The following is a 23190-nucleotide window of genomic DNA, read 5'->3' on the forward strand; positions in this document are numbered from 1 at the left end:
ACAGGATTTGGTATTGTTTTTATGGTTTACTTGGTCGTCAAATGAGAATCCCCCGACTAAAAATGGTAATAACGTGGCTGGTTTCTTCACATTGTCCGACAATGCAATGATGCAAAACGAATGGAATGGAATGGGGTTCATGAAAGAAAAAAAGTGAATTAGCTGAACTATAAAAAGACAGCATAGTTTTCTCTTCTTTCTTTTTTCCTTTGGTTAAGACTCAATATCCATCACTCTCTCTTCCTTCCTCTCTATTCTACTCTACTCTACTCTACTCTACTCTACTCTACTCCTTTCTCTTTCCAATTATCCTCCTCTGAGGAGTATTCACAACCAACAGCAACACAAAACTCATATAATGACTGAATTCTCTTCTCTCGTATCAAACTTTGCTCACAAAAGTAATGAAAAGAGTCGAAACAACAACAACAACAACAACAACAACAACAACAACAACAACAACAAGAATGATAGGGGCAAGAGGCGTGCTGAAGAACCCAAAGGCAAACAAGTGAAGGATCAGGATGTGGGAGGAGAAGAAGAAGACCTTAGTAACACCAGCCGAGATGATAGTGATGATATTCAGTCAGAAAGCCCTGATACCTCGGGCGTGAATGCATCCTCTCCATCAGTGAGACAACTCAGAAAGAGTCTTCGACTTCACAATATTTCCACCTCTTCAGCTTCAGCTTCGACTTCAGCTTCGACTACTAATCCAGAAAGAGCACAACCACTTATCACTCGAACCATTAGTGCTAACAGTATCAAAGCGAGACCACATTACAAACGAACGATCGCCGAAAATGAAACGACTGCTGGATCTGTATGTAGTTTCGATTGTTTTTTTCTTTTTTTAGTAAAAGAAAAAAAAAAAAAAAAAAAACCTGCCTAAAGAGGAAAAAAAAAATGTATACATGTATAGTAGACTGACGATCGTTTTTTTTTTTTTTTTTTTTTTCTTTATTTTTTTAATGACAGCCGGCCAAGGTCAAGAAACGAAACCCTGGTTATTCTGCACCTTCAGTATATGCACATCTGTCATATGTCCCAGATATTATCGATTACGACCTGGATGTCCTATTCGTAGGCATCAATCCAGGAGTTAAAAGCAGTGAACGAAGCCGTCATTTTGCAGGCCCAACAAACCACTTTTGGCCATGTCTATCTGAGAGTGGTAAGATTCAAAAAAAAAAAAAAAAAAAAAAAAAAAAGATTGACTTTCGATCATGGAATACATAAAATGGTGGCGGCTCTTATTTTTTTTTTTACAAATATATTTTGGGCTGCGCCGCTTTTTATTATTCTCCTTTGTTCATCTAAATGTTACACAAAAAAAAAGTCCCATTTGACGCGTGCTAATATCTTAATAATAATAATTAATAGGACTCCTTCCTCCTGGCGTCACTATGAGACCTGAAGACGATCGTTCTTTACCCATCATTGCCAACATGGGCTTGACCAACCTAGTGGATCGTCCCTCTCGTATGGGGAATGAGCTTTCCGAAACTGAATGTCGTGCGGCTGCACCGACCCTGACAGCCAAGATCAAGAAGTATCGACCTCGGTTTGTCTGTTTTATTAGTAAACAAGCCTGGGATATGTATGCTGGTGTCGGTCTAGGCCTTCAAACGGCCTGGGTAAGCTGGTATGATGAACCAGAAGACCAAATGCTCCTTGGCATGGACCATGGCCATAACCATGGTAATAGCAATGGTAGTAGAAGGAGTCATTCAGTCCAGGACAACCTGGATTCTCAAGGATATCGTCTAGCACCATTCTTTGAAAGAGGTCCAAGCCTCGATAAGATAAAACGTGAATTAGAAGCACAAGGAGTACCTTTCCAACTCAAGCGAGAGTTGTCAGAGACCAAGGACGATGGGATCAAGTCGGAGCCATCTGAGGACAAGAAGACCAATGAATTGATGCATGTCAAAAAGGAACCACGGGATGAGGACAAGATAAAAACCGAGATTAAAGAAGAGCCTGAACTTTCGACTATGAAGATGGAAATCGATACAAAGGACGGGAGTGAGCACGTGGAACTGAAGGCTGATCACGCTCATGTCAGAAGCGAGGGCAAAGGCAAAGGCAAAGGCAAAAGCAAAAGCGAAAGTGAAAGCAGAGAAGAAATGGGGCGGTCACGATTAGATGCTAGTGGGTCTCTGGACTCTAGATCAACTATGAATAGGGGTGCAGTTCGAGGTAGTCGTATGTTTGTGATACCGAGCACGAGTGGGCGCGTGACACACTACAAGAAAGAAGACAAGCTAGCGTATTTCAAGCAGCTGGCTGAATTAGTTCGTCAAGACCGACGAATGCGTGGTGTAAAAGACCCATGGGACAAGTAACGTGCAAGATATAATACGGACTGGAGTTTCTTTATCTGGACTCTTTTTTTTTTTTTTTTTTTTTTTTTTTTTTTTGCAAGGTGTAAATAGATTCGACTTTTACATCAAGCATTCTAATAAACATAATATGTATCGTAAATAAAAATAAATTTAGTTAAAATAAATTGCCAATATACATATATTTTATTCTACAAATTTTTTTTCTAGTTTTTTTGATCCTTTTTCTTTTTTCTTTTGTTCTTTCTTTCTTGAATCCTCTGGATAGGATAGAATGATGGTATTTATCATTGCAACGTAAAATGCTCAAGTGAAGGGCAGTATACAAATTCATGACGTTGGTTTTTGTTTTTGTTTCTGTTTTTGATCCTTTTCTCAGTGTTTGAAGAATGAACAGAGTCGACTTTCTTCCTCTCTTGTTGTTGGATATGGAGTCTTTGGTAGGCCACGTTTTCTTTCATGATTCAACAAATTGTCACCTTCACCTAGAAAAGAAAATATATAAATATATAAATATATAAATATATAAATGAATATTAGCAATGTAACCACAGATCACTCAATCGGGGCCACGTTGTTCAATCAATGACGACAATGAGAGGAGTTAAAAAAAAGGGGGAGGAAAAGAGAAAAGGATGAAAAGGATGGATCGAGTCCCCCTGAACCACAATTTTGGACAAATAAAAGGTTTCTCATTTTCAGTCTAAGTTTTTATTTTATTTTATTTATTTTTTACCTGATAAGAATCGGACACTTGAATTCCGCTGTCGATTTTGATCCCAGCTGAGATTAGGTGATTGAGCGGATTCATTTTCGCTATGGTCCCCATTAAATGTAATTGTTGACTCGCCATCGTTCGAGAAGCTGCTATGACTTCTTTTACAGGATGATGGTAAAGTGATGGAGAACATTGGACGTCTCTGAGCCTTGGTGGATCGAGCGCTAGATTGCATCCCATCACCTGTGTTTTTCTTTTTTGATACAAGGGCGCTACCACTGTTGCTGAGAAATGCTATGGAGCTAATTGGATCTTTAAGATCTTGCTGGTGCATCATCAACTTTTTTTTTTTTTTTTTTTTTTTTTTTTAATATATTGATATATTTATATACATTTATATTTTTTGTTTGTTTGTTTGTAAGTAAATCATTGCTGCTTGGTTAGAATAAATTAAAAAAAAAAAAAAAAAAAAAAAAAAAAAAAGATATGATATTGAGCAAAGAGATTAAATCTATACCTGTTCTGAGGCAATGGTCATTTTGTTTGATATCCAAAGTGTTTGATTGTCTGATTCAAATGAGAAAAAAAAGCTGTTGTTGCTGTTATGTTGTTTAATGAGATTATGAGAGTATAAGTGTACAAGAGTACGAGAGTATGCGAGAGAATAAAGGGAAAAGGAAGAAAAGAAAAGAGAGAGAAAAAAAGAGAAGGTCAAAGAGTCCTTTATACTTTTTTTTAAGGAACAACTTGGACAAGTCCAGAATACGCTAGTAATGAAGGTTTGAAAGGAAAATTAAACCATGGGTGGCGAGAAAAGAACTACAATAGACTTGTCTAAAACAAGTCTAGTAACATTTAAAAAAATGAATCTGATATTTTAAAAAAAGAGGTTGAGGATGAAGATGAAACTTTGGAGAGACAGGATCATGTTCTCTATGATCCGATTTAATCTTCTAAAGATGGATACATTACGCTCAAAAAGAACAAAGTGATGTATACCTTATACCAGTTTTATCTCCTACATAGCATGTCTTGGTGTCTTGGTGTCTTGGTATCTTGGGGGCAGGTTTTTTGAAGTTGTAGACTGCTGATCATAGTTGTTGGCGATAAAGGATTTTACCTCATTAACAAAAAGATGAAAACAAAGCGCGTATGGGAACTTGATTCTATCCAAGGGTTTACAAAGCAATTAAGGACGCGTGGCGAATGGGACATGTAGTGCGAAGTATCAGTGTGTGGGGAGAGTGTGGCGTTCGATGCAATGTAACAATGTGCTGTGGCTTGACCCTCGGCCCTCTTTCCAAATCGGGACAGAATTCTTCACACGCACGACACGATCGAATCCTTCTTTTGGGGTTTTGTGGGGAATAATTACACGCATAAATATATACATGTCAATACAAATCATATTAGATGTATTGATCAATTATATAATAATATATAGTCGTCAGTGGCTTTTTTTTCATACTCATCAAGATCCAACCAAGGTCGGACTCCCTTGGCGATAAACGATAAACGATAAACGACAAACGGTATACATTTCCGTTTTTCAAGGGCAGCTGAGATGAAGAGGTTGAGAGTCAATAAAATCAATGTGTCAATGTGTTTGTGTATGCAGGAAATGATTACCGTACACACAAAAATAATATCCCTCTGCAAAAGCGGACTTGTCTGACTCGAAAAGAATGGAAGAAAGGAAGGAATTCCTCCATTCCCTTTTTCCTCTCTTCTCTCTTTCTCTTTTCTCTTTTTCTCTTTCTCTCTTTCACACTTATTCATTCATTCATTCAACCTTCCCACAACTTACCTCCTTTTCCCCTAAAACCTCCATTCATTGTCTCTTTCTCTCCCCTCTTCTATAAAACAACCACTCCATCCACAATGATCTCTACTATTTCAAAACCTGTCACCCGTCTGGCACGTCCTCTCTCCACACTCCTTACCTCTTCTCCTGTCCAAGTTCGTCGCCAACTCACCATTAATGCTGCTGCTGCCTCCGTTGTTGCTGCTCAGCGTCTCAGGTAAAGCATTAACTTTTCCTACGATCACATACGAAGGAAATAAAAAAAAAAAAAAAAAAAAAAAAAAAAACTCTACAAGGCTTTTTATTTTTTAATTCTTTCATTATCGATTCCGATCCACGGACTTGTATGGGAGAAAAGGAACAATGTCAAAGGAAAACCAATTGACCGGACTGACTGATGTCTGATGTCTGGTATTCGATTTTATAGTCCTTACCGTTCACAGGTCAGGTTTTATGGTAAGCTTTGCTTTTTTCTTATGCTGTTTGTAATATGAAAAAAGTGTGAGTGCATGATGACGAAGATACAGCGAATATTATTGATTTACACTATAATCATCAATCGATACTTTTTTCCACTAGCCGATTATGTTGTCAAGGTCCCCCATATGGCCGATTCCATCTCTGAGGGTTCTTTGAAGCAATGGAACAAGAGTACGTGAGCTTTATTTTTAATTTTCATTTTTCGGCTTTCCCTGAAATGGACACGTAATTGCAGTTGCCGCGATCAAGTCCGAAATGAACTTTGTAAAAGTAACAAGACAACTGATCTCGACTTTATTTTTTTAAATCAATTCGCACAATCATTAGAGGTCGGCGACTTTGTTGCTTTGGATGAGGAAGTTGCAAGCATTGAAACTGACAAGGTAAAAAAAAAATAAATAAACAAAAAGATTCAAATGGAGCAACAGATCTCAACATTGGGAAGGGGGAATAATGCACAAAACGGCAATTCATGATGGGTTAGAGCCCATCTTACTCCGCAAGAATGGAGCGCGATACAAAAAAAAAAGCAAATTCATGTTACAGGATAAAGACGTTAATTGCAACAAGAAGCCTTGTCTCCTTGGGAAAAGGCTATGCAAGGCAGAAGACAGGATTCAATTCTGGAAGAATGTTCATGTACACAGTGTCATAAAAAAAGGAAAAAAAAGACTTGGCTGTGTTTCAGATCACAATTGTAATGTTGAGCCATGTCAAAAGATTTTTTTTTGGCATATTCAATCTTGTCAAGCCTCGTCTGTGTTTTCTCCTGAGCCTACTGTCTTTTTTTTTTTTTTTTTTTTTTTGAACAAACGCGTATTGGACACATTTTTAACTTTTTATTTTATTTTATTTTACAATATTGCTTTTGTCTATTGCTCTAGGTTGATGTTGCTGTCAACTCTCCCAAATCTGGCACTATTGTCGAGTTGTATGCCAAGGAGGAGGACACCGTGGCTGTCGGCGCTGATCTTTTCAAGCTTGAGCTTGGAGATTCCCCATCTGGAGGTACTTACCTGGTCTTTTTTGTTTTAAAAACTTTAATCTTTTAACATATTATAATGACTCTTTACAACACAAAAGTTCATTAACATCGTGATCGTGTTTTGATCTTTATAGGTGCTGGTCCCGCCAAGGAGGAAAAGAAGGCAGAAAAGAAGGCAGAGCCAAAGGATGAGCCAAAGAAGGAAGAGCCAAAGAAGGAAGAACCCAAGAAGGAGGAAAAGAAGCCTGAGCCAAAGAAGGAGGCCCCAGCTGCTCCAAAGCCCGCCCCTGCCGCCTCAAAATCCAGCCCTGAGCCTTCGTCTGCACCCGTCGCTTTCAGCCGCGAGGAACGCACTGTAAAGATGAACCGCATGCGTCAGACCATCGCCAAGCGCCTGAAGCAATCTCAAGAGAACGCTGCCTCTCTCACTACTTTCAACGAGGTCGATATGTCCAACTTGATGAAGCTCCGTGCCAACTATAAGGATGCTGTTTTGAAGAAGCACAACGTCAAGCTCGGATTCATGTCAGCCTTCGTCAAGGCCTCATGCTATGCCTTGAAGGAATTGCCCGCCGTGAACGCCAGGATTGAGGGCGACAACATTGTCTATAATGACTATGTTGATGTCTCCGTAGCCGTTGCTACCCCCAAGGGTCTTGTAACTCCCGTTATTCGCAACGCAGAGAGCCTTTCATTCGTCGAGGTGGAGAAGAGTATTGCTCAGTATGGTGCCAAGGCACGTGATGGACAGCTTGCCATTGAAGATCTCAGCGGCGGCACCTTCACCATTTCGAACGGAGGTGTCTTTGGCTCCATGATGGGTACACCCATCATCAATATGCCTCAGAGCGCCATTTTGGGCATGCACGCCATCAAAGAAAGGCCCGTTGCTGTTGATGGCAAGGTCGAGATCCGCCCTATGATGTACATTGCCCTCACTTATGACCACCGTATTATTGATGGACGTGAGGCCACTACTTTCTTGGTCAAGGTCAAGGAGATCATTGAGGACCCTGTTCGCTTGTTGTTGGATGTTTAAAAAGAACAAGAATTTTATTATTATTACCTTTTTTTTTTTCCAACTCATAGAAACAACAAATTTTACCAGACAAAAAAGAAAGAAAGAAAGAAAGAAAAAAAAAAATCATAATGTTCATTCAACACATATTTCAACTTTATCTCTCTTTTTTTCGTATTTGAATCAGTTTATTATTATTATTATTATTGCAGAAACAAGGAACAGCGAAGAACAACATTTTCCCTCCTTGTCCGTGGATTTATGAAGTGTTGGTATTATACTCCAGGCATTTGGTGATGCTTGTATGCAGGAGGCTGAGTAATATTAAAACGTCAGTATATGGCATGATACTTTGATGGAGTCAAGGTGGAAAGAGATGGTTTTATTATGGATAGCATTACAGCCTCCCGAGGATGATAGTTAGAGAACTAAGATGCTGCTAAGCGTAAAAAAAAAAGACCCAAACGTTAAACAATGAAGAGATCTTGCAGGAGGGTAAAAGGCAAGTACTCATCGCTGCAGGCGCTTCAGTGTCAAATACGTTTAAGCAAAAAAAAAAAAAAAAAAAAAAAAAAAAAAACCCTTCGTCATTGTAACAGTACAATATTAGTAACCTACTGTAATAATAATAATAATAATAATAATATAGTAATAAAAAGCATCTCGAAACGCAATGTTGCTCTGTTCTGAGTTTTATTATCCTTGGAATTCCAACTAAGAATGATGTGCTTGATATAGTTTTTTTTTTTTTTTTTTTTTTACTTGTAAAATTCAAAATCAGTGTCCGTCTTCTTGACATTACTCTTATAACCCTTCTCTAGATCCTTGGCCAAAATAACATAACGGTTCTTACGCACAGCAAGCATACCAGCCTCCTGGCAAATTGCTGCAATTTCTGCTCCTGACAATTTGTCTGGTCGCGACACGACTACAGAAGTAAAAATAATAATAATAATAATGTACATATTAATAAAAAAAAAAAAAAAAAAAAAAAAAAAGAAAGAAAATAATGCTTCATACTTTCATAAACACGATGTGGCCAAAAAAAAAAAAAAAAAAAAAAAAAAAAAGGAACACTATAACTTACAGTCTTCCAGATCTACTTCGTCTGACAGGTTCATCTTGGCAGTGACGGTGGCAAAAATTAATCGCTTCTGACGGCGATCTGGTGTGGGGAACTCAATCTTACGATCCAATCGACCAGGACGCAGGATAGCGGGATCAAGTGTATCGGCACGGTTGGTAGCCATAATGACCTTGACATTCGATCCTTGATCGAAACCATCCATTTGGTTCAACAACTCTAACAGTACACGCTGGACTTCACGATCGGCTCCTGTCTGTGCATCGAAACGCTTAGTTGCAATAGCATCCACCTCATCAATGAAAATGATTGCAGGAGAGTTCTCTCGAGCCATCCTGAATGCATCTCTGACCATCCTCGGACCTTCGCCCAGGTACTTTTGCACAAATTCTGATCCAACCATACGGAAGAATGATGCTGAGGTATGGTGAGCAACTGCCTTGACCAACATAGTTTTACCTGTTCCGGGAGGGCCATAGAGTAAGACGCCTCGTGGAGGATCGATACCGATCTGACGATAGAGATCGAAATGTGTGAGAGGTAATTCCACAGCTTCTCTAATCTCCTGCTTCTGCATATCCAGTCCTCCCACATCTGCGTAGGTCACATCGGGTTTCTCATCCTGTCCCAACATCTCGACACTCGAGTCTGCATTGGGTGGCAAGACATCGACCAGGGCATTGGAGTGGCGATGAAGAGCGACTGAGCAAGATGGTTTGAGCAATTCACGATCGATCGTGCTCAGGATACGGACAACGTGTTGAGCGCCTGTGGTGGAGGAGACAATACCCGTGTGCTGATCAATCGGTTCCAAGAACTGCCCGATGACTAAGGGGACAGACTGGATCCTCTTCACTTCCTCCTGTGCACGGATCAACTCTCGCTTTAAATTCTTTTGCTCATCCTTGATGTATTCCTCCTGTAACTGTAAAAACTCAAGGTGACGCTGAAGGTTCTTGTAGCGGGTGTAGAGATCGTTTGAAGCCAAGTGAGCAAGGGGTCCTTGCTCAGGCTGGTCAATGCTGCTACTAGCCTCCTAATGAGAAAAAAAAAAAAAAGATAGAGCAAAAAGTAAAACATGTCAGTTCCTCGTCTACAATGAAACCTGGAAGAAGGCGAATTCGTCAAGGTAAAAAATGTGTAACACATCGCACCTTTTGCTTCAAGGTTGCCTCTGCAGTGACGGCGGGTTTAATTCCAAGTTCCTCCATGTGGAAAGTGTATATGTGAGGGATTGGGAGGGAAAAATAGGTGTTTTCGGGAAGAGTAATGAGTGGGAGATAAAAATTGAAAATGCTTTTCGAATTTACAAAAGAGAAAAAGACATTTCACTTTGCATTCTAATGAACTTGACACGCGTCGCCTAACCTTTTTTTAGTGACATGAGTAGCTGAATATACGCCACCTTACTAGTCACAAGGTGACGTAATAGAGCTAGGATTGTGCCATGCTCTGATCCCTAACACACAGAGAAAAAAATAAAAAATTTGAAGGGAAGGGTATATGATCAGGGACATTGTTCGTCTGTATCATCCCCTCTTTCCATTCTCATTCACACAGCCATGTCTGCCTTTAAGCTGCCCCCTGTGTCCGACTCACAGAACGGATGGGGCCCTGTTGGTCTTAGTTCCCAGTTCCGTGACATTCCATATGCTCCATACTCCAAGGCTGACAAACTTGGCCGCATTGCCGACTGGTCTGCCGCCGAGGGCACCCAGGGCAAGGACGGCCGTGGGGCTGGTGGCGATCAACGTGGAGGTCGCTCAGGTTTCCGCAACTTTAGAGGTATCAGTACAACTTGTCACTCTACACATACATTTATTTTTTTTTTATTTTTTTTTTTTCTTTCCATCACCTTTAGATCAATCAAATCAAACCAGCATTTCCAACTCGAATTTGATCCAAAATCTGATTTATTAATTTAAAAATATTTATTACAATTATTATCAACAGATAACTATGTCCCATTCGGAAGCAATGCCGCCAATGCCTTCAACTACCAGCACACCGAGGATGAGGCATCTTTCTCGGTTGTAGACAATCGCTCAACTGCCCAAAAGAAAACAACTGGCTTCAAATCCTCCTCTGGCCAACGTGGAGGCCGTGGTGGATTCCGCCAGCAAGGCCAGCAGCGCACCCAGTTCCAACGTTTGGGTGCGAACCGTGGAGGCTTCGGAGGCGCCCGTCAGCAGCAGGGTGGGCAGCGTGGTGGTCGTCGCGGCTACAGCAACTGGAGGGACTTTGACCGTAACCAACGTGTCCGAGATGCCTCTGTCAAGGTTGGCTCTGACTGGTCTATGCTCGAGGAGATTGAGTTCTCTCGTCTCAATAAACTTCAGTTTGAGGTCGAAGAGCCTGAAGATATGTATGTATCTGCACTTGACTACAGATTTCGTTTCTCTCTCTCTTTCTTTCTTTCTTTCTCTGGAGCAGCAAAGCATCGAAGAATAGCCTAATGGATAACCTAATGCACAACACCTACTCATTTACTCTGAACCTGCATCAATTGCAACTAGTGCGCTCTACGGTGCTGTTGGAACCTACGACAAGGCTTATGATCGCGTCAACACCAAGCAGGAAAAGATTCTTCAACAAGTGGATCGTGAGCGCGACAATGTTACCACCTCAGAGGATCCTATTCTCAGCAACTTGGCATCTGAGCCTCTTGCCGAAGGAGAGCAGCGTGTTTTCGCTACCGATACCATTATTGGCGTTTTGATGACTGCACCTCGTTCAGTTTATCCATGGGATATTGTCATCACAAAAACCGACAATAAGGTTATTTTTGATACTCGTGAAGGCAGTCAACTCGACTATGTCTCTGTAAATGAGAACTCAACTGACCCACCCATGGACACTGGTGACAAGGATAACATCAACTCACCCAGCGCTCTTTCCTTGGAGGCCACCTATATCAACACCAATTTTGCAGCACAGGTTGCTAGCTCAGAGCAGGTTGTCGAATTGGAAAATGCCAATCCATTCTATAACCCTGATGAAGAGAATGTTCCTTTGGTTGGATACCGCTACCGCAAGTTTGACCTTTCGACGACCGAGGAGGAGAATATCACGCTTCTTGTTCGTACTGAGGTAGACGCGGTCGTCAAGTCACCCCAGGGTGAAGACACATATATCACTGTCAAGGCATTGAACGAATTTGACTCACGTGCTCAAGGTGCAGGTGGAGCAATGGAGTGGAGACAAAAATTGGACTCTCAACGTGGTGCTGTTGTTGCAACAGAGATGAAGAACAACAGCTGCAAGCTTTCTCGTTGGATTGTTCAGACCATGCTTGCCGGTGCTGATCACTTGAAGTTGGGGTGAGTAAACCTAGGGTTGTTATTTATTTTATAGTTGTTATTATTGTCATCATCAAGTGTTGTTGATACTTAACAACAGACCGATGTAATAGACTGACGAGATTTGCTATAATATGTTCTATGTAGATTTGTTTCCCGTACAAACCCCAAGGACGCTTCTCGTCATGCCATTCTTGGAACTCAGATTTGTCGTCCAAAGGAATTTGCAACACAAATGAGTCTTCAGATCACGAACGGATGGGGTATTGTCAAGACTGTTGTTGACCTTGCTCTGAAATTGCCAGATGGCAAGTATGTGTTGGTCAAGGACCCTAACAAGCCCGTCATTCGTCTTTACTCCGTTCCCAAGAGTAGTTTTGAGGAAGCTGAGGAAGAGACTGAAGGAGCTGAGCCTGAAGCTGCTTAAATTTAAGTTGAGATATCGATATTGGTGAAGAGAAGTTTTTTTTTTATTTTTTTTTTTTTTTATTTTTAATTTTCTAGTTCAGAAGTTAGACATGGGGAGCTATTAAAAAAGAAAAGGAATCATATTTGTTTTTAGCATTTCAAAAAAAAAAAAAAAAAAAAAAAAAAAAAAAACGCGAACAACTTTGGAAAGACATGCTTTATGTTACAATTGAAAGAAAATTTTGTCAAAATGAGTTTTCCTGATTTTTATTTTGAACCTGACAAACAGCTCATATGCGACATACATAAAGATCTCATCAATCAAGATGGAAGTTTACACTTTTGTTAATGAGATCAATGTGGATAACCACTGAGGATTTTGGGCAACACTTCCTGAGGAAAAACGGCAAGCAAAAGAATTGAAGACAGTGCTTCTCTTCATAACCATTTCAAAATTTTATGTCCCTGACCTAATCTCCTTTCAAGCGAGTGCACCCCCAGAAGAAGTTTGGACATGCCAAGATATGACTATGTTTGCTTCTCCACTAGATATCTCAGTCAAATGCTTGCCTTCATTCAAACTTTTCCGTCTTTGCAAAGAACTCAGTTAATACAAAAAGCTTTATTGGGTGTTCCTTTATTATGTACATCAAGGCGAGCTGTAACATATATATCAGGACCCTTGGACACGACAAAGTTTATACTCGTACGCACTATTGATTATCAGGAGACCCCACAAAGGTCGAGTTAGCAAATGCATAGTTATACGCACAAGAAAAGCGAATATCCTTAAACATCATTGGAGAAACGAGCTTACAGAAATACTTTGTGTCAGAGCGTCATGTCTCCTGAACAATTAGTAACAGACGCCTCCAACATAGCATCGGCTATACCACTCTGAATTGTCGCTGCCAACATCGCAATACCATATGCCTAAGAAATTCTGCACCATCGTGCCAATGTTTCTGCCGGGATTTCGTGTCGATGGGGTGCCGCAGAGAGATGAAGTGGGTAGGTCAATGCACTGACACCAGTTTGCTTCCACCACCATGCTTGACATGACAGCGGCAAGCAGGACAACAGCAGTGAATTTCATTGTAGCAGTGTCAAAAACACAACTGAGGCAATAAGGAAAACAAGGGATGTGGAGATGAGAAGTGGGTGTATGAGTATAAGGGTGTTCTTCTGGGAATGATCGTGCCAGGAAATTTACTGAGAGGAGGAGCATCTTTATCGCCAATTTCATTTGGTCATGATACCTTATATTTTTAATCTAAAAACGATGATTGAATTGTTCTGGTGGCATTTCACTACGTGACGGACTTGCAACAATACTCGCAACAAGCGAGCCAATTGGCTGCCAATACACTCGAAAGTATTCAAAAAATATAAGGTATCATGACCAAATGAAACGGGCTATATATAAAGAAATAAATAATAGTCGCCTTGTGTGGTCTACCGTCTACAATCTAGTGTGAGTGAGGTAAAGGAAAAGGAAGATCCTTTTGGTGAACTTCAGTCTCTTGATAAGGGATAAGACCAAGATCAGTCGCGTAGTCGCATGCAATTGCTCGTTTAGTACTAAAAAGGAAGGGGTGCATGTGTTAAAAGGATGGGTATAGAACTGGAGGAGCACAGCAAAAAAAAAAAAAAAAAAAAAAAAGTGGAGGGATGGGAGAAATAGTCCCAGGGATATCGGAAAGGAATGTGAAAAGTTCGTGCTCGTTCGGAAAGAAAGTCGAAAAGGAGAGGAACAGACGCAACCTCATCCAATCAATTAATAAATTAATTATTGTGAGGTTAGCAAAACATTAACGATACAATGTTGGTCTGTGCTTTCATAGTTCTGAAATTAGTTCGAAAAAAAAAAAAAAAAAAAAAAAAAAAAGGCAACATCGCCTGGCCGGCCGCTACAAGTCAGTTATAACATGCACTTCCTTCAGTAAGCCTGGTTCTCAAATCCCCGATTGAGCCAAGGAGGAAAGATATGCGAGTCCTATATTCGAGGTCGCAAGAATTCGAAAGGAGTTGGTAACCATACCAAAGAGGATCACCCGATGAAGTTTCAATACACATGGTTAATGAAATGGAAGGGCCTTGCTTCTATTTAAAGAAGGGTCCGAATCAACATCCTAGCACACTCATTCATTGCCTGTGGACGCTTCAGAACATTCAGTCATCAATGATACAAGAGAGCTCGAAATCTCGAAGCAGGCTAAGATTGAAAGCGAAGGGCTAATATCTTTGGCTCCTCTAATTGCAGCATGCTGCCAAGTGGATGGCTCCTGATCCATATTATTTAACTTGGGCAAATAAAGAAGCCAAAGACATAGGCTTTATGATGGATTAAACAAAATAAAATAAAATAAAATAAAAAGAAAGTTTGCGGATTCCCCCTGCGAGTATTAAAGTTCTAGTATCCGACTAAACAATGGTCTATCCTCGCAAAAAAAAAAAAAAAAAAAAAAAAAAAATCCACGCCATGAAGCACAGTGAAATGGCATTTTTTAAAGGTTCACTACAAGGAAAAGCCTTTCGTGTTATCTATCATCTTCAACGGATCCAGTGACACTTATTCGTGAGGATTCGGCCAATTCGGGATGAATATTGCTCAAGTCTTTCTGACACCTTCGTCAGAAAGAAATATCCATGCTCTTCACACAAGTAGCTCAATGAAAACCACGGTCGTTAGGGTTCTTGGGTAGCACTTACTATTATTACTACTATTGTTCCCGATGGCTCTATTGAAGGCGATGAGGTTGCTGTTGTAGATACGGTTGTTATTGTTACTACTGTAGCTGCTATAGTTGCAGTAGCTGTGATAAATACCGTCGCTATTGTCGTTGTAGTTGGTGGAGCAACTCTGTCTTCTACTGCATCTGCAGCTGAAGACGCCTTCGAGCTTCAGGCGCACGTTCATCTTGCGGATTGTGACATATCAGTCATATGTAAGTAGTAAAGTAGTAATTTCACTTATCAGAGATTGTCCTTTACCCTACTTAAATCAATAGGAGCTGATCAATAAAGGGATGAACGTTTCTCATCCACTTTCCTATCCATATGATTCATATTGATCAATGAATTAACCTCTCATCCTAAGCAAAAAAAAAAAAAAATTCACACGCATATACAAATCAACAATCGCAAAGCTTTATTTCTTTCCTTTGCGGTTGTTATTTCTACTGGGAGTAAGACGCAGATTATACGTATCTAAAAAAATGGCCACTAAGACATCGGAGAGACATAAAATGCACCGTTCTCGCTGATATCAATATTGAATATGTTATTAAGCTTTCCTGAGCAGCTTTTTGATTGAAACACTTACACAGAATAGCTATTCTTCTTTCGCGCACATAAAATAATAATAATAAAAAAACCAATATAAAAAGGACCCTTATTTTTTCTTTTCTCCCTTCACACAATTTGTTATCCAATACCTTCATTATCGCCTCATTACCCATTCTTAATCCCCGATTATAAAAACTATTTAACTATTTACTATAACTTATAAAAATATAGCCACTACACGACTAGGGCGAAGGCTCCTAAATATCTCTTATCAAGGTAATGGTGCATCTATCGTTATTTTATTGAGGAAAGTGCTTCATTCCTCTTTTTTTTGGGCGAAAGCATTGGTGACCAGTATCAGTAGCAACATCAAGTTCCTATCCATACTGTATTTGCTTCGATGCAATGCTCAATACGTTACACGCCGGAAAGGAAAGATATAGTTGTTGACATATATTCGCAACACGAAAACTCAGACTTCCTTGTTTGAGTTTCTTCCTCTCCCTGCCTGGAATGCAGTTATTGTGTAGTTGTTAACCATTACATTTTCTTTTTGGTATATAGTTAAAATGGGGATAAGAACCAACGCATCAATCGAATTAAAAGCACAGAACCAGGGATTGGCTACTTCTTGAGCTTGCCAACTCCAACGAAACTCAGCGCAAAATATTTCGCTCTCGATTATCACAGCTTATTCCCGATGCCAGGGACAAATGCATCGTTGGCGATTGGCACTATTGGAAGACTTTCTATTCCAATGACCACGAATGGACTCTGGCATTCACAAACAATAAATTATCGATCCAATGTACTAGACGTTGAAGGAAGGGTATGTCCAATCGATGTTTAAAAAATCTCAACAGATTTGACGGAGGCTCAACTGGATACCCTTCGGGTCCATTATTTTAGAGACAGTGGTAGGCCTGCTACTTCGTAAGAGCAGTGTCCAGTTGTGGTCTCTAAACGTGAATTTTTAATTGAAAATTCCTATTAACGCCGCATTGCTCGTCAATAGAACGAAAGAAGCAAGAGCTTAATGCGAATAGACGGGTCACCAGGTCGTCCAACAATGGTCAGTGCTCCTATTCCATTCGAACATATCGAATTCGAATGGGTTTGAATGCATTCGAATCGAAAACGAATCATGGTAAGCTCGAATCGATTCGAATGACGCCTTAAGTTACAGATCTCTGGATATTTCGAGTCGTTCGATTACTTCGAGTATCGAATTTAGATATCCATTCGAAAACGAATCGAATTCGAATGGTTCGAATAGAAGCACTGACAAGGGTCCGGACCTTGAAAAGGATACGCCAACCAACGATTCTGGCTTTGAACAGGAAATGTCTCATGAATTAACAAGTCCTGACGATATCTCGACATCCAGTTCGGTGCCGCCCGCATCTTCCACTTCGAGTTTATCTTCTGGATCAACGTCTTCGACTTCGAGCGGTTCCAGTCTTTCGCCTATTGGGATACTACATTTACGAGCTTTCTTCAAAGAAATTTATTATCGTTACCTTGGCCCAAGACGGCTCACAGATTCTGGAACAGATGTGGGCGAGGCTATGTTTCCATACATTATGGATATGGTTAGAGAGTCCTTGCTACATTCCTTCATCATCGCAGGCAATCCAGACCCTGCACCATTTCTTTCTGCTGAAGATCAGACTTACAGTCGAGAATACATCCAGACATCAGACAATAATCATATCGAAGCCGCCCTCCTCGAGGATTGGATGCAAAACGAGTTATCACAGTATCTTCTGTCTCCATCAGACTTAGGCACATTGCTACGGAATGGGGAAAGTAATCTCCAAACCCCGCACAAATAAGCGACAGCATTGACCGTGATACTTTCGATAATTTCCGGCTCTCAACTTATCCGGCCATTTTAAAAATATGGAGAGTTTATAACAGAAATCAATTCAAACTTCCAGCGAGTCTTGATACGTCAAAGAGCTCTGGGAATTTACTTATGAGATTCTCACCGAAGACGAGTTCAACCATGGCGAAAAATCCTCCACAGCATCAAGCATCCGTAACAGTGCTCCTATTCGAACCATACGAATTTGATTCGTTTTCGAATGGATATCTAAATTCGATACTCGAAGTAATCGAACGACTCGAAATATCCAGAGATCTGTAACTTAAGGCGTCATTCGATCATTCGAGCTTACCATGATTCGTTTTCGATTCGAATGCACGTATAATCTGCGTCTTACTCCCAGTAGAAATAACAACCGCAAAGGAAAGAAATAAAGCTTTGCGATTGTTGATTTGTATATGCGTGTGAATTTTTTTTTTTTTTTTTGCTATAGGATGAGAGGTTAATTCATTGATCAATATGAATCATATGGATAGGAAAGTGGATGAAAAACGTTCATCCCTTTATTGATCAGCTCCTACTGATTTTAAGTAAGATAAAGGACAACTTCTGATTGATAACTGATAATTGATAAGTGATCTAATCCTCATGACAACCGACGTTTTGCTCTACTGGTTAAAAAAGGAAGTCTTTTAGTTCTTTAATTTTTTTTTTTTTTTTTTTTGAGTGGAATTTTAGAGCCGACAAAATCCCAATGGGAGAACATCAAGTCGAGCACCCCGAGGCCAGTAAACAGTATTTTTTTTTAATATAACAATTGAATAGCTGAGACTAAAAGAATTATATCTTTGCGAGACCACACAAAGGAAATGTCCAAATCAGATCCATTCAGCCAGAGTCGTATTCACTTCGCTGATTCACCAGCTGGGCTTTCTTCAAAAATCAAGCGAGCTGTCATGGCACATTATGGTTTTGCCAACAGTGGTAAACGAGAAATTTCTAGTCGACCATGCCATCAGGCACTATATGTCATTGGAATAAAATCATCTATGTAGAGGCCACTCTTCTATGACAATGGTGTATGCATACTTTTTAATGGTATTAGCTTCGCATGTGATATGCATACGCCAGCCACAGGCAGCCAAGCTCGCCTCTTGGCTAGAGATAGGAACCGAGGATTTTATCATAAATGCAACAAATAAATAAATAAAACTGGAAACAGGGGTAACACAAGAATTGTGAATAGTAGTTGGCTGATAATGTCTCTCGTCTCATAGGAAGATAATATATAGACAACCTCGAGGCCCATGAAGACGGGCTATACTGCCAGGTCACACTCAGAGTGCAGGAACGTAGGCGGGCACTCATCGCGTAAGCATCTGCCTTGTGCAATGACGCCAAAGAGTTGTCTATTTGACAAGGAACGGGACCAGAGAATCCAAAATGTTTTTTAGGTTTTCTAAACAGGTTTCATATTTCTGGAGGGAAAGGGGGGGAGGGGTAAAATGGAAAAGAAGGTTTGTGCAAAATCTGGTTGCATTGGCTACGTGGTCTGTGCGCGGCGCCAGCGAGCCTGCTTATGAATGTTACATTAATGATTTAAAATTGGTTTGCTTATGTTGGATAGGGTAATAGGGTATGACAAATTTTCTGGGTGGCTTAATGGGTGTGGCTTTGGCTGGCTTCTGCTCTCGTCTCGCTTACACTTTTGGTTTGTAAAATTCATTATTCATTTCGTCTTAAAAAGAAAGGATCACACCACTAAAGACCCTAAAACTCTAAAATAGCCCTCTCTTCTTTACTACCGGAAAAAAAAACACGTTGGGGTGAAAAAGAGTGATAATCTCATTGTATAAATAGTAGGCGATCTTCCTCTTTATTTTTTTGTTCCTCATCTTTCTCAACACATTTTCTCTTATTCACACAGTTTGAATCTCACATTTTCTTTACTCCACTCCAATTTCTTCTCACCTCTCTTTTATACATCTCTCCAAACATCAAACAATGTCCGCCCCTCAGAATACCAACCTTGCTGAGACTCACGCTGAGTTGACCAAGAATGATAGCCAAGTACATGGCTTGGCTGCCTCCCACTACTCCAAGGCTGCCTCTGCCGATCGCATTAACACTGCCAAGGCTGCTCTTGAGGCCAATGGATTCAAGGTTCACGTCGTCAACACTCGTTATGATGCCTTTGAGGCCCTCAAGACCTTGATCCCAGCTGTAAGCGAAAAAAAAAAAAAAAAAAAAAAAATCAATTTCAAGCCACAACGTTAGAAGAAAGGGGTTAGCACCAATTTCATTTTGTCTTGCATTATTTTTCTAATGTAATGCTTCCTATTTTTTATTTTGATTCATCTAATAGGGCACCTCAATCAACAATGCTCACTCTACCACCTTGGAAGAGGTAAAAAAAAGATGAAAAAAACTTGAACAGGATGCCATCCTTTACTTATTATTATTATTCCCTATGGAAGTTGAACTACGATCATGATTTTAAACTTTCACACGCTTTCTCATCTTTTAATAGATTGGTTTCATCACATACATCAAGGGCCAAACCCCCTGGAAGAATGTCCATGGTGAGATCTTGGCTGAGAAGGACCCCGCAAAGCAGGCAGAGCTTCGTCGCACCCTTGGTTCAACCGTTGATTATTACTTGACCTCAGTTGCTGCGATCACAGAGGATGGTCATCTGGCTCATGGTGATTTGTCAGGATCGAAGGTTGGAGGAGTTGCATTCGGCGCTGGTAACGTCATTGTGGTCGCTGGCTCCAACAAGATTGTGAAGGATGAAAGCGAGGCGTGGAAGCGTCAGGAGGAATATGCGTTGCCTTTGGAGAGTGCACGTGTGAGAATCGCTTATGGACTTCCTGCTTCTGCGATCACTCACTATGAAGTCATCCGCAAGGCCAACCCCTTCAATGCTAACCGCATTCAAATCATCATTGTCAACGAGGCTCTCGGATACTAAGATCTTTTCCTCCTTTTTTTTTCTAAAAAGAAAGAAAATGTATAACAAAAAATAAACGAATGAAGGAAGACTCGTTTTTGAGAAAATTAAAGATTAATAAACCATAAAAGAATATATACTATAGCGAATGTTGATTGAACAATAATAGTCTATTCCTGTTTAATGGTGATAGAGGCAGTGCAGATGACCATGAAGGGGGAGTTAAGAGCAATGGCGTGTTCTGCCCAGGATATGAGGGCAATAGACAATTGATGAGATCTACACATGTAGATTTCTTTTTTCCTTGTGTTCAATAAATCGTCATCGTCATTTGTTCAAACGATTGGCTAATTGAAATCGGAAATTTAATTTTTTTTTTTTTTTTTTTTTTTTTTTTTTTCAATGCAAAGACAATCTTGGAAGAAAAGCTTTCATGACAATATACTACGCCGATTAAGGGAGGTGGGTATTTTTATGCGTATATAAATATGAGTGTATGTATATATATGTAATTTTCTGTTATTTTTTTCTTTTACAATTTCTGCAGCTCAGCACACTCCTTGCGTGCTTCGAACAATTCATTCGAATTGACTTTCAAGTGGCAGGCCAAATCATCTGCATTCGAAACATGGTAACCCAACTCGGAGAGTAAACCTCTTTGGATGTCATAGACCATCCCAATGACTTCGATGGACTGTCCACGTTCCCATGCGGCTCTAATGATGGGCGATTTAGCAACAGTGAGGACTGAGTTCCTGCAGTTGATCTCGACCAAGGCACGACAGCGATCCTCTTGGTCCCTAATCTTCTCTAGATTGAGGAGGTGTTGATGTTTGACTTCCTTAATATTGGCAAGCCAATGATCGATCAATCCATAGGACTGGTCACCAAGTGCAGCAGCGACGCCACCGCAGCCATAATGACCACAGACGACCACGTGCTCAACCTTCAGGACATCGACAGCGTACTGCAATACAGAGAGACAGTTGAGATCTGTGCTAACAACGACATTGGCGATGTTACGGTGAGTGAAGACTTCACCAGGCGCTAAATAGATTGGGATTATAGCAGGAGTGGAAAATGATAGTAATTCAGTTGAGTGCAAGATAAGGTTAGTTGTGCCGATCAAGTCCTGGGATGCATAACTTTGATACACAGATACGCAAAATTCTTATCCCCAAAAAAAAAAAAAAAATTACCGAGTTGAAGCAATTCATTCTCAGGGACACGGGAATCAGAACATCCGATCCAAAAGACCTTGGGTTGTTGGCCTTTTGAACCTTTTTCAAAGAAATCAGGCTGGCGCTCTCGGATGGCTTTGGACCATTTGCGATTGTTCTTCAACAGACGAGCCAAACCATGTTCATGACCGATTGATGGGCTAGGACCTAATGTAACTGGTGACCTTGGACAGCAAGCATCATCATCACTATCATCATCCTCTTCCATGTGGTGATGAGTATGTTCTGGACTACCATATTTATGAAGCAAGGCGCTAGATTGATGGTGATGACTATGATTGTGCTGGTGTTTCTTTTCAGGAACCTCTGCTGGAAATGTTGGCGATAGGGCTTCGACATGACCGGCGACATCAGGAACCTCAGCAACTACAATAGAGCGAGGGAATCCGTTGGGGATAGCGGCCGGTGATGATGACATGACTTGACACTAGCAATCGGTGAAAGGAAGCTAAAAAATAAGAGTTCCAAAATTAGGAGACAAAGAGAGGGAAAGGAGAGAATGAAAGAGAAAGGAGGAAAAAAAAAAAAAAAGAAATGTGAACTGAGCCAAGGCTTCCTCTACATATTTGTACAAATATAAGACGTCCATAAGAGCTTTGAGAAGCGTGATTGTTTATATTACCTGAGGGGTAGGCTTACACAAATCTGGAACGGATGCTTTACACCTTTGTTTGATTGGATAAAAATGATAGGCTATAGAATAACGAAAAGATGAAGGAGTAAAATTAAGAGATAAAGAAATGAAAAGAAAAAAGAAAAGAAAAGAAGGTCAACGGTTGATTTATATAACAAATTTGAGCTATTTTATTCTCGTAGATTACGTGGTTATCATTGCAAAAAAGAACAAGGTTCACCACCAATTGTTGGATCTCAATGCCTTCGAAGCCGAATGCTCAATTAGACTTTATCCGGTCTGGACTAGACGTCGGCAATGATAAAAAAAAAAAAAAAAAAACTCCGCACATGCATGGAATCATGTATAAAGTAATCAATGAATAATGTAGCGTGTATCTCTTTGCATTTTTAAATAAATATATTAGATAAACCTTGCAATACTGTACGGTCGTTAAACTTTTTTGTTACCTAATGCATTAGTTGCAGGATTAGCATTGTGCATTGATTGTTTTATGTAGGTCAAGCAGAAAGTATTTTATCAGGGAAAATCTCGGACACTACGCAGCAGAATATCTATTTTGATCTATGAAGTGGCACACCGTACATGTAGCTAATGACAAGGTTTTTTTTTACCTGTGAAATTCATAGAATACAAGACAGAGTTTCCGTTCAATTAAACTCAAGCCTCAGGAACTTTAACATGATTATCATCGAACAAAATTTGACCGCGATTACAACCAGGTACATCCTTTGGATGCCCTGAAACATCAAAAGGAAAAATGGTGACCACATGGCATGGGTACAACCACTTTGCAAGTTGTCGCTCAGTTGATTTAGACGTCAGCAAAAGGGTGTCCTGAGTTTTTGTGTCCAAATTATTTTGCTTTTAAGAAACAGTGTGGCACTTCATCAATTAGGAGCGAAATCTCTCTTACTTTGAGAAGAGTATTTAAAGACTTTGGTGAAAAATATTTTGCGGATAGATAGTAACAGTAGAAAAAGTAAGTGAGAATAAGATGTGGGTCCACACACCACACCCATGGATTCTTTATTCATTTCTGGTAGAGGGGCTTGTACCAGATAACTACATATCTATCTATAAGACAGCATGGGTTCTCATGTCA

At 40.2% G+C, this 23190-nt stretch overlaps 8 protein-coding genes across 8 annotated transcripts; 4 read left to right on the forward strand and 4 right to left on the reverse strand.

The window, feature by feature from the left end:
- Nucleotides 1–803: 803 nt before the first annotated feature.
- BCR41DRAFT_373200 (uracil-DNA glycosylase-like protein) lies at nt 804–2348 on the forward strand (the record flags this gene model as incomplete). Its single annotated transcript, XM_022026746.1, has 3 exons — nt 804–827; nt 979–1174; nt 1384–2348. 3 exons carry the CDS (start codon nt 804–806, stop codon nt 2346–2348), a joined length of 1185 nt encoding a protein of 394 aa, XP_021878427.1.
- A 185-nt stretch (nt 2349–2533) lies between these two features.
- Nucleotides 2534–3870, reverse strand: BCR41DRAFT_424469 (hypothetical protein). Its single transcript, XM_022030435.1, has 3 exons — nt 3581–3870; nt 3082–3403; nt 2534–2830 (listed from the first exon to the last, which is right to left on the reverse strand). The coding sequence occupies exons 1-3, from the start codon at nt 3599–3601 to the stop codon at nt 2721–2723; spliced, it is 453 nt and encodes a 150-aa protein (XP_021878428.1). The 5' UTR covers nt 3602–3870; the 3' UTR covers nt 2534–2720.
- Nucleotides 3871–4749: 879 nt separating this feature from the next.
- BCR41DRAFT_359311 (hypothetical protein) lies at nt 4750–7813 on the forward strand. Its single transcript, XM_022025194.1, has 6 exons — nt 4750–5084; nt 5295–5323; nt 5447–5518; nt 5675–5730; nt 6232–6355; nt 6467–7813. The coding sequence occupies exons 1-6, from the start codon at nt 4945–4947 to the stop codon at nt 7369–7371; spliced, it is 1326 nt and encodes a 441-aa protein (XP_021878429.1). The 5' UTR covers nt 4750–4944; the 3' UTR covers nt 7372–7813.
- A 295-nt stretch (nt 7814–8108) lies between these two features.
- BCR41DRAFT_378588 (26S protease regulatory subunit 6B) lies at nt 8109–9645 on the reverse strand (the record flags this gene model as incomplete). Its single annotated transcript, XM_022027169.1, has 3 exons — nt 8109–8278; nt 8438–9446; nt 9589–9645. The coding sequence occupies 3 exons, from the start codon at nt 9643–9645 to the stop codon at nt 8109–8111; spliced, it is 1236 nt and encodes a 411-aa protein (XP_021878430.1).
- A 299-nt stretch (nt 9646–9944) lies between these two features.
- Nucleotides 9945–12197, forward strand: BCR41DRAFT_359313 (translation initiation factor eIF3d Moe1). Its single transcript, XM_022025195.1, has 4 exons — nt 9945–10219; nt 10388–10799; nt 10951–11754; nt 11881–12197. Exons 1-4 carry the CDS (start codon nt 9997–9999, stop codon nt 12158–12160), a joined length of 1719 nt encoding a protein of 572 aa, XP_021878431.1. The 5' UTR covers nt 9945–9996; the 3' UTR covers nt 12161–12197.
- Nucleotides 12198–12828: 631 nt separating this feature from the next.
- On the reverse strand, nt 12829–13331 carry BCR41DRAFT_359315 (hypothetical protein). Its single transcript, XM_022025196.1, has 2 exons — nt 12959–13331; nt 12829–12854 (listed from the first exon to the last, which is right to left on the reverse strand). The coding sequence occupies exon 1, from the start codon at nt 13235–13237 to the stop codon at nt 12998–13000; it is 240 nt and encodes a 79-aa protein (XP_021878432.1). The 5' UTR covers nt 13238–13331; the 3' UTR covers nt 12829–12854; nt 12959–12997.
- Nucleotides 13332–19016: 5685 nt separating this feature from the next.
- On the forward strand, nt 19017–20333 carry BCR41DRAFT_424473 (prespore-specific protein). Its single transcript, XM_022030436.1, has 3 exons — nt 19017–19480; nt 19623–19664; nt 19788–20333. The coding sequence occupies exons 1-3, from the start codon at nt 19262–19264 to the stop codon at nt 20229–20231; spliced, it is 705 nt and encodes a 234-aa protein (XP_021878433.1). The 5' UTR covers nt 19017–19261; the 3' UTR covers nt 20232–20333.
- A 409-nt stretch (nt 20334–20742) lies between these two features.
- On the reverse strand, nt 20743–21659 carry BCR41DRAFT_309931 (dihydroorotase homodimeric type; the record flags this gene model as incomplete). The annotated part of the gene is made up of 2 exons (XM_022020972.1): nt 20743–21257; nt 21410–21659. 2 exons carry the CDS (start codon nt 21657–21659, stop codon nt 20743–20745), a joined length of 765 nt encoding a protein of 254 aa, XP_021878434.1.
- Nucleotides 21660–23190: the final 1531 nt, after the last annotated feature.

This window comes from Lobosporangium transversale (genome assembly GCF_002105155.1).
Source record: "Lobosporangium transversale strain NRRL 3116 chromosome Unknown BCR41scaffold_37, whole genome shotgun sequence".
NCBI lineage: Eukaryota > Fungi > Mortierellomycota > Mortierellomycetes > Mortierellales > Mortierellaceae > Lobosporangium > Lobosporangium transversale.